The sequence below is a fragment of the Oryctolagus cuniculus genome, chromosome 8, assembly GCF_964237555.1.
Source record: "Oryctolagus cuniculus chromosome 8, mOryCun1.1, whole genome shotgun sequence".
Classification (NCBI taxonomy): Eukaryota; Metazoa; Chordata; class Mammalia; order Lagomorpha; family Leporidae; genus Oryctolagus; species Oryctolagus cuniculus.
Window position 1 is genome coordinate 109,644,384 of NC_091439.1, and position 9,375 is coordinate 109,653,758.

At 62.7% G+C, this 9,375-nt stretch overlaps 1 protein-coding gene across 4 annotated transcripts in view; it reads right to left on the bottom strand.

Annotated features, from left to right (window-relative positions):
• Positions 1 to 9,170, bottom strand: part of KIT (KIT proto-oncogene, receptor tyrosine kinase) — a 69,059-nt gene extending 59,889 nt beyond the window's left edge. For all 4 annotated transcript variants that reach the window (XM_070047087.1, XM_070047085.1, XM_070047088.1 and 1 more), the window contains exon 1: positions 9,015 to 9,170. In XM_070047087.1, coding sequence (XP_069903188.1) covers positions 9,015 to 9,081 — 67 coding nt within the window. In that variant the 5' untranslated portion in view covers positions 9,082 to 9,170. The remainder of the gene's footprint in view (positions 1 to 9,014) is intronic.
• Positions 9,171 to 9,375: the final 205 nt, after the last annotated feature.

Consider the following 9,375-nt stretch of genomic DNA (forward strand, 5'->3'; position numbering starts at 1 on the left):
CGCGGCCAGCCTCTCTCTGGGCTGTGGCTCTGAAACTAGGAGGCTCCTTTTAAATAATATCCCTTGAAAATGCTAGAATGCAAATTAGGCAACACATTCCAATCTCCCTTAAAAAAAAATCCACAGCCCCTTCTACATATGCTAGCTTCTTAAAAAAAAAAAAAAAGGCAGGCGGAGAGGGGCGCCTCTTGACGCTTTTTGCTCCAACTAAAACCTCAGGACTCCTTCCCTGTGACAAAACCAGACTACACTGAGCACAAGCGCCCACCAGCGACCCTCACGACACCCGTCACTCAGAGCCATCACCTGTCACCCCCTTCTCACTGCAAACCTGCCCAACACAGCACACCTGCAGCTACACAGAACACCCACCCTGGGGCCCTGGGCGGAGACGCACCCACAGTGTTGTACAAGCCAAACACCCGTCCTGCCCTCCCCCCAGGCTCTCCAAGTAGAATTCTGGAGGGTTTTTTTTTTTAAACATAGTCTTGTTTTCCTTTTAAGTCAAGTTCTAACCCAGTAGAGAGATAGCCAGTGCCTCCAGCCACCTCTCCCCAGAAGGCAGCCTTAGGCAGAATCCCTGTCTACACAGGGGGCTCACTGAGCTCCTTTCCAACAGAGACCCGTATGCATTTCCAAAGTTCTCTCTGATAACAGCCCTCCCCCACCGCCCTCCTTTGTTCGGACTCCCCCCACTCAGGAATCCACCTGGCTATTCTATGGAGATTACCGGCTAACAACCATTCTTTGAAATAACTGACTCACCTGGGTAACCGCACACCAAGCAAACCAAGGGGGGCATTTCACCAACTCCTTAAAGGAGTGAGCCGGTTCTCCCCTTTCCACCTGCCCCACCTGGTCAAGAACAAGGCATTTGTTGGGGGCCAGCACCTGCCACACCAGCAGCCCTTACGAGGCCAGGTGCTCCACTCCTGGTGCAGCTCCCTGCTAATGCGCCTGGGGAAGCAGCGGAGGAGGGCCCAAGTGCCGGCCCCTGACACCCACCCGTGTGGGAGACCCGGATGGAGTGCCAGCTTCCTGGCTCCTGCCTGGCTCAGCCCAGACACCTGACCAAAGTAGCCATTCATGAACCAGCAGATGGAAGATATCTCTCTCTCTCTCTCCCTCCCTCCATTGTGCTGCTTTTCAAAAAAAAAAAAAAAAAAAAAAAAAAAGAAAAGAAAAGAAAAGAACGAACAAGGGGGAGAGATTGTGCCTCAAACCACACACACAGGATCCTTATCAAGGCGTAGGGTTTGTTTGAAGCCTTAACCAAGGAATTGACATACACAGGCTGCCATCTTACTGAATGTTTAAATCCTGGTAACAGGCACAGACCAGAATGCCACAAGATCTGGAATCCTGGCTGGGGGGAGGGGAGAGGAAGGTGGGGGAAGACTATCAATCAGCCTTGGACTTGCAGACGACCAGAGGACGGAGCGGGCAGTTGGCACTGCAGCCATGGCACCTCTTGGAGGCCCACGTGCCCGTGGGAACGCCTCGGTCTCAGCCGTAGCTCCACTCCCACGTCTAATGCACAGCCTAGGAGGTGGCCGGTGACGCCTCAACCTGTGGGTGCCTGCCACCCATGTGGGAGACCCAGACTGAGGTCCGGGCTCCCGGCTTCTGTTGTGGGCATTTGGAGAGTGAACCAAGAGGCGGGGGAAAAAAAAAAAAAAAAAAACTCTGCCTCCCTCCCTCTGTCCCTCTGCCTTTCAAAATGGAGTTTTTTTAAAAACACAAACAGCGCAAAGTCCGCATCAAGTCCTGAGCTCGCACTGTAGGCACCGCACAGGTGACCACGCGGCAGCGAGCTCACCTCCCACCCCCTCCGCTGCCACCTCTGACTCAGCAGGTCCGTCACCAGGCTTCATCTGCACAAACATCTCATCACATATGGCACTGTCACAATACGTCAATTACTCAGGAATCAGAGTCCCGAGGACTTCCGCCCGGCACTCCTGCGCGCGGATCCCCGCAGACCCCTCCTGCGGGAGCCCCGGCTGCTGGCACCGTCCACACCGGAACCCGGTCCCAGCCCACGCCTGGGTTTCCGCCCAGAAGCCGCCACCCTACTCAAGAAGCGACGCCCACGTCCGACGGAAGCACACCCGGGGTCTGCATCCTATTTTACCCGTCTCAGCACCTGAGCGTCTATCTACCCAGTACTGAGGGTCCCACAGACCCCAGGCACCTTCAAGGCAAGGATGCCGTCCTGGGCGGTGACAGGTGACGAGGTGTCGTCACCCAGAAGCCGCTGGAGCATGGCTTCGCCCCCACCACCTGCCCCACCACTGGACAGCCTGCTGGTCCCAGGTGGGCCATGGAGTGCGAGCGGTGACCGTGAAATGACCAGGGGGAAAGACAGATGGGAGGGAGGGGGAGGAGGGAGGGGGACGTGGGCGACAGGCCCCCGAGCCCCTGGACCCGGGACCGTCCCTCACCCAGCGCGGTCGCGGCCACCCCTCCCCCAACAGATCAAGGACCCCCATTTAGGCCGTGGCTTCTTCACAGGCCGTTTTCAATCCGGCTGCAACCCGCCAGCCGACACGAGGACCACTTGACCGCACAGCCACGGTGGGGGGGGTGGGGAGGGCGCAGAGTATGCAGCCCGGCTGCTCCCAGCTGCTCCTGCCCTTACTCCCTGGGGGCCTCACGGGCCAGGCAGCCCCAGAGCCACACTCCACTTGGCTGGGCTCCCATCGCAGAGCAAACCCCATACCCAGCTCGCGTAAAACAAGGAGATCCTTGCACTAAAGAACTGTTGCAAACGACAAAACATGCACACACAGACACCTCCCCCTTGGGGACAACTGGCTCCGGTGCTGTCACGCTGCTCACCCACACACTAGACACGTCCTCACCACCCTCCCTCGCTGATCCTCTCGGGGCGGCACAAATCCACTTGTCTTCAGTGCCTTCCAGGGGCCCACGGCCACAAGCTTCCATCAGCGCCCTCATCCCCGACACCCAAAATGTCCCCTATCAAGAGCGCCCCCGGTTCGAGTCCCCGCTGCACCACTTCCAATGCTAATGTGCCTGGGAAAGCAGCAGATGGTCCCAGCTCGGGCCCCAGCTTCAGCCCACCCCATGCACAGAAGGCCCCCAGATCTCACGGGCCACGCCTCTGTCTTCCTTGTGTCCCCCAGGCCCTGCAGCCGAAGGTGCCCGAAGCTGGCGACTGTCCCGGCCAGCTCTCGGCCGTGGCTGACCACCCTCTGAAGAGGCCCCCCAGAAGGTTCCCATGGGGCACGCTGCTCCAACTCAGAGACGGAGAGCAGAACCCTGGGGCCGGGGACGAGCTGCACACATCCGGCTGTCCCTGCACACTTGAACATGGTTAAGGCCGTGAACTCGGTACCACGTGTGCTTCACTGAAATTTAAAAAAATGACTCTCCCTTAGCCTTGCCAAGGGAGTGGGGTATCCAAGTTGTAGGGCAAGGATCGCACCCAGCGTCCCCACCGTGGGGCAGGGGGCCTGCACCGTGCGCAGAGGCAGAGGGCAACTCCTGAGCCCCGCTCAGGGACTGGGCCAGGTTCTCCAGATGCACTCCCCTCCCTCTGGGGGCCTCTCCAGCCTCTCTCCCTCCAGCTCCCCGCCCCAGCCGTCACCCACATGGAGATCAGAGATGCCTCCACGATGACCCTGTGACCCCCCCTTGAAGAAATCGTCAGGCTGGGGTGGGAGCCGTGGGTTGAGGCGCTGACTGGATGCCAGCACCCTATGGGAGTCCCTGCTTCTGACCCGGCTCTCTGCTATGGCCCGGGAAAGGGGCAGAAGATGGCCCAAGTGCTTGGGCTCCTGCACCCAGATGGGAGACCCAGATGGAGTTCCCGGCTCCTGGCTTCAGTCTGGCCCAGCCGGGGCTGTGGTGGGCCTTTTGGGAGTGAACCAGCAGATGGAAGCGCTCGCTCTCTCTCTCTCTCTCTCTCTCTGTCACTCTTACAAATGCATTCAAAAAAAAATCTTTTTTTAAAAGGTGTAGAAATCAACCTCAACCACTATTTCCCACAAGGACATCTTACTGATCCCAGACGGGTACTACAAAGCGGCTTCAAGAAGTCCATGGGACTTGCACATTATTAAACAGCCATACATGGATTTCAAAACCCTTCGCACCAAAACCAACTTCTGTATCAATTCCATTTTCCATGGACTTTCTGAAGTCCCCTCGTACTTCCCGCCCTCCGACCGCGAGGGCTGGACGAGGACATCACAGCCGTGTCCTCACACCCTGCCCCCGTGCCCCGCTGGCATCGTGGCCCTGTGGGAACCCAGCTGCGAGACGGAAGCCAGGCCGTCTCCTGAGCACTTGTTACATCGGACGCGTGGCCCAGGAGCTGGGGAAAGGGGCTTGTCTGTTCTCATTATTGCTATTTGAAAGGCACAGCAAGAGAGGAGGGGGAGAGACCTTCCATCCAGGGTTACTCCCCAAATGGCTGCAAGTCAGGGCTGGAAAGCGGAAACCAGGAGTCTAGAACTCCATCCGGGTCTCCCAGGTGGGGGCAGGGGTCTGAGCACTCGGGCCATCATCTGCCACCTCCCCAGTGTCCTAACGGGGAGCCGCCGGGACTGCAGGCGGCGTGCTGCCCGCATCCCACGCAGCGTGTTAACCCACTGGGCCGCACCGCCCGGGGCCAGGAGAAACTCGACCAGCGTTCACCGAGGGCCGCTCTGTGTCCAGTGCTTGCGCTTCCGGGAAAGGCGGGTCCCGCAAAGCTCCGGGCGCTCACGGTGCATTGCAAGCCACTGCGAACGGTGACGGGGGCCGCGGGCCCTGCAGAGAGCGGCCATTCCCGACTTTTCCGTCCCTAGGCTTCCATCCAGAAATCTGTCTCCTTTGCTGGAAAGTAAGCCGAGAGCCAGGTTAAACAAAGAACTGGGAGAGAAGTACACTAACCGCGGACTTTTAAAACAACGCGACGTCAAATGTATAAATTTCATCCTAATACCAAAGGTTTTCAAACATCCTGTATAATCTGGTTTTACACTGTTTCCGAAATTTTTTTTTTTTTTGACAAGACCAAGCTGGCGCGGAACCTGAAAGACCCAGCCTGAAGGTGGAGTGCGCGAGCTTCCTCCAGGAGGGCCGCCGTGCCTGCAGCACCCACGCCAGAGCCCTCTGCCCATGGCCCCATTTCACAGATGAGGGACTGCAGGGCCCGGGGAGGCTCCTGTCTGGTTCCAGACCACACAGTTCTCAGTCCCAGGGTGACGATTTCAGAAACCCAGCTCTTAGCGCGGACGCCATGTGCTCTGCAGAATCACTTCGCGGGAGCTTAAAGTTTGGAGAAAAGCTGGCAGGCAGGGAGGCGTCGGGAGGTGTCTAAGGGAAGTGTCCTGACCAAAAACGTGGGCGGCAAGGGCCGAGGCGGAGGCGATGGGAAATTATCAGGGACGAAACCTCCGTCCCGCAGAAGCCACCAGAGACAAGGGGCGGGGGCAGGAGGGGCTGCCGCCCTCCCTGGGAATCAGAAGGGGCCACATCCACCTGTTCTCCAAGGCCAGTGATTCCAACTATCATTTATCAGCAGCGATAAAAACCCAAGCCAACAGGAAAAGTTTATTTACGTCCTGTGCACAGCACCAACTTAGTGCGCATGGGCACTCACACGGAAGAATCCAAAAACCAGCCACCAGGTCCTGGCCAGCAGGGGGATTCGGCCTTTGACTCGGTGCCGGCCCTGGGAAAATCCTGCTTCTGGCGCGTGGACAATGACCACGGACAACAGTCAGAACCTGCACGCCCGGCGCGACCCCTGGGGCGTTGCTCCACGAGTTTCCCCTGCAGCAGCGGGGTGGGCGGTGGGTACAGCGGTTAGGAGGCGGCTTGGGATGTCTGCATCCCATTTCGGGGTCCCTGGGTTCCAGCTTCCTGCTGCTGCACCCTGAGAGGCAGATGATGGTTAAAGCGCCCGAGGTCCATGTGGGAGGCCCAGGCGTACGGCTTCAGCCTGCTAGCCCGGGCTGCTGCAGGCATTCGGGGAGTGAACCACAGGCTGGAAGCTCGCTTGCTCTCTCGCTCGCTCCCTCATTCTCTCTCAAATAAAGTTCAGATTCTCTGCTTCTGCTGCAAGATGTTATACCAAGATTGGCCCAGCGAGGCTCAGTAGTTTGTCCAAGTCCAAGCCATGCAAGTGACCAGTGTCTCCAAGAAGATGGCCAGACCCAGCCCGGACACAAACCCTCTAGATCCGCACATACTCCCTAGAGTCTCACGTAGGCCACACGAAGCGAGTGACCCTTACCAGCTACAACTACTCTTTGCTCACTGAGAACCTTGGGCGAGACGAAGCGCAGGATCACACCCCAGAACGTCAGAACCAGCCCCCTCCCCACCCCCACCCCCACCCCCACCCCGACCCAGGCCAGGCTCACCCTCCACGGCCGCCCCGCTCGGGACTCGGAGCCGTGGAATCACCCGTGGGACCCTGCGTCCTGGCCTCCTGCCGCCTGCTTTGGGAAAGACGGGGCACAGGAGCGCACACACCCAGGCGCTGGCTGCATCCCCGCCCTGGGAGATGCTGCCGCAGCCTGGTGGACGGCCGCCTCCTCTGGGGCCCCTCCCGAGTCGGCTGGCGAAGACTGCAGGAAGTGACTCAGAATCCTAAGGGTAACTTCTACCGGCTGTCAACAACAGCAGCAAAATCCATCACACGAGGCAACATCTGGACCTAAGCCGCTCGGACGGCAGCCCACCCCACGCTCGGCTCATTCCCGGGCTGGGAGCCGGGAGCTGTGCAGGGCTGCGGGCGCACGGCCCACGGGCTCAGCCACGGTGGGCTTTCCCCTTCAGCAGGCTGCACCAGCGCTTAATGTGTGCACACTCTGGAGTGAGAATGGGGGGTGGGGTTGATGCCAACTGACCGTGCCATCACTCTGGGGCAGTCCTGCCCATTGCTTGGTGGGGAGCTTAACTGGGATGGAACAGCTAAGACCCAAGGCTCATCCAGGGAGTCAAACGCCTACCTATCCCAAGCCCCCTCTACTACCTGCGACCCGGGGTCTTTTCACCCAAAGATTCCCAGCGCCTCCGACAATGCCTGGCACCTGCTGTGCGCTCATTAAGCGTTTCCTCCCCGCTGCTGAGAGCTGTGCCGAAGGACAGTCAGGCAGGCACCAGGGGCAGGTCTCGGGCTCTGCCACGGATTACGTGGGCCAAGTGGCTCCTCCAGGAGAGCTGGGAACAGCGCCACCTCCTGGGCCGCTGGCGAGTGAGGGATCCGGCAGGGAAAGCCCCCCGCACGCGGCCTGGCAAGGTTTCCAACTGCGTGCAACACCCAGGTGAGAGGGAGCCCAGGGCCCGCTCGAAACGGTGGTGGAAGCGCCATGAACATGACGGCAGGGGCACAAGGCACACGGCTGGCCGCTGGGAAAGCCACGGAGGGGCAGAGGAACTCCGGGAGGCTCCCTCTCCAACACCATCCTGTTATTCCAAGCAGGATAATAGCCCCGCGGCCAGCTGCTGCCCATGACTCCGGCCCCACACGTGCAGGAACCGGGGAGGCAATGATTCACTACCCCGCGCAGGTTCATCCTGTTGGGCACGGGAGCCGTAAACAGCCGGGGCGGCGGGAGCCGCCGTCGCTACACACTGGGCACCTGCAGCCGATGCAGGAGCAGCAGCCTGGGGGCGCGGGGTCGGGGGCGCTAAGTCCACGCTCAGGACCTCCCCAGGACGTGCCCCAGAAAATCCAAGCCCCCTGCCCCAGGCACGCGGCCAGCAAACGCCTGAGAAACCGCGCGCGCCAGGAGCCAGCCCTGAAAACTCCCCTCGCCAAAACGGGCTACTCGCAAGGGAGGCGCAAACCGCTGAGCCACTTAGTTTTTGAGAAGGGAAGACCCCGGCGGTCTCCCCACATCCTGCCGGGCTCCGGTCCCCACACCGGGACGCCCAAGGCACAGAACTGCAAGGCGCGCAGCCTCGGGTCACTCCCCGGCGACCCCTGCCGCCCCCTCCTGCGCGCAGCGGTCCCCACCCCGTCACGAGGCCGGGACGCTGCGTGCGGGGACTTGGCGGGCTGGGGGAACTGACCGGTGGTCAGCAGCCGCACAATACTTCATTGTGCCGCTTCCTTTGAGGGCCCGATTCCGGCTCAGGCGGAGTCGCCGCCCGGACGTCACCAGGGCAACCTTAAGGGTCTGCGTGGTGGGCTGCTCCAGGGGGCGGCCGAATAACACCTGGGCGGCAGGGAAGGGGAACCGGGGGTCTGACAAGGGCCCCTCCACCTGGGGACCCGGGCCCCGGCGCGGACGCCGCCGACAGCGTGGAGAGCCGAGCTGCACCTGCAGAAAGTTCCACGGCGCCCTGGAGCGTGGACGCCACGTGGGGGAAGGGGGAGCGTCGCTAATCTTAGTCCCCCCCCCCAAAAGCGGGCACCTGCGAGGACAGGTCGCACACGCCCAGAAGGAGGCTTCCGGGACGCCGCGAGGCGGCCGCGGCCGGTCCCTGCTCCGCGCGGCCAGCGCAGCCGCCAGCCGCTCCGGGGCGCGTGGCAGACGCCACACGGGCGAGCCAGGAACGTGCAACCTGGCGGCGGCTTCCCCAACGCCCTGTCCAGCTTGCCAGGTGGCCGCCACCCCCGGGGGCCCAACCCCAGCCGGGGAGTCCCCCTGCGTTCCCGGGGTCGCCTCCACGGGCGGCGGTGGCGGGTCGGTCCCGGCGCCCGGCACAAAGAGCGCCCGCGGTGGCTAAGGCGGCAGCTCCAACTTCGCCCTCGGCGCGGCCGGGCCTCCGCCGGTCACACACACGCAACTTTTAACAAAAGGAAGCCGCGGCCGCGCCGCGCCCGGCGACACGGCGCGCTCCGGGCGAGCCGGCCTCCCCGGCCACCCGCGCGCCGGCGGCACAAAAGCCGCCGCACACTCGCCCGCAGCCTCCCGCACGCCGCCGCCGCTGCCCCGGTGCGCCGAGGACCCCCGGCTCGGCGGCGGAGGGCGCCCGGCGCAGGTGAGCGAGGCGCGGGTGCAGCGGGGTCCCGGGGCCGCCGGGCGCCCGCCACGCTCTCCCACCTGTCTGGGCGCGGAGCAGGACGAGCAGGACGCAGAGAGGATCCCAGGCGCCGCGGGCGCCTCTCATCGCGGCGGCTGCGCGGGGACCGGAGCTCCGCGCCGCGCTCCAGCCCTCGCCCGAGTGCACCGCGCGCCGCACAGCCGAGCCCCCCGAGCCGCGGCCCCTCCTCCCGCGCCCGCCCCTGCGCGCCGCCCCGCCCCTGCGCGCCGCCCCGCCCGCGCCCGGCGGCCTCGGGCCTCTGCGGCTCGGACGTGCGGTCCCGGGGGCTGCGCCTCGGGGACCCCGGAGCCCCTCCTCGGGCGTCTGGGCGCTCCCCCCGACCCCCCGGGAGGGGGAGCGAGGGGGCTGCTGCCCGCGCGC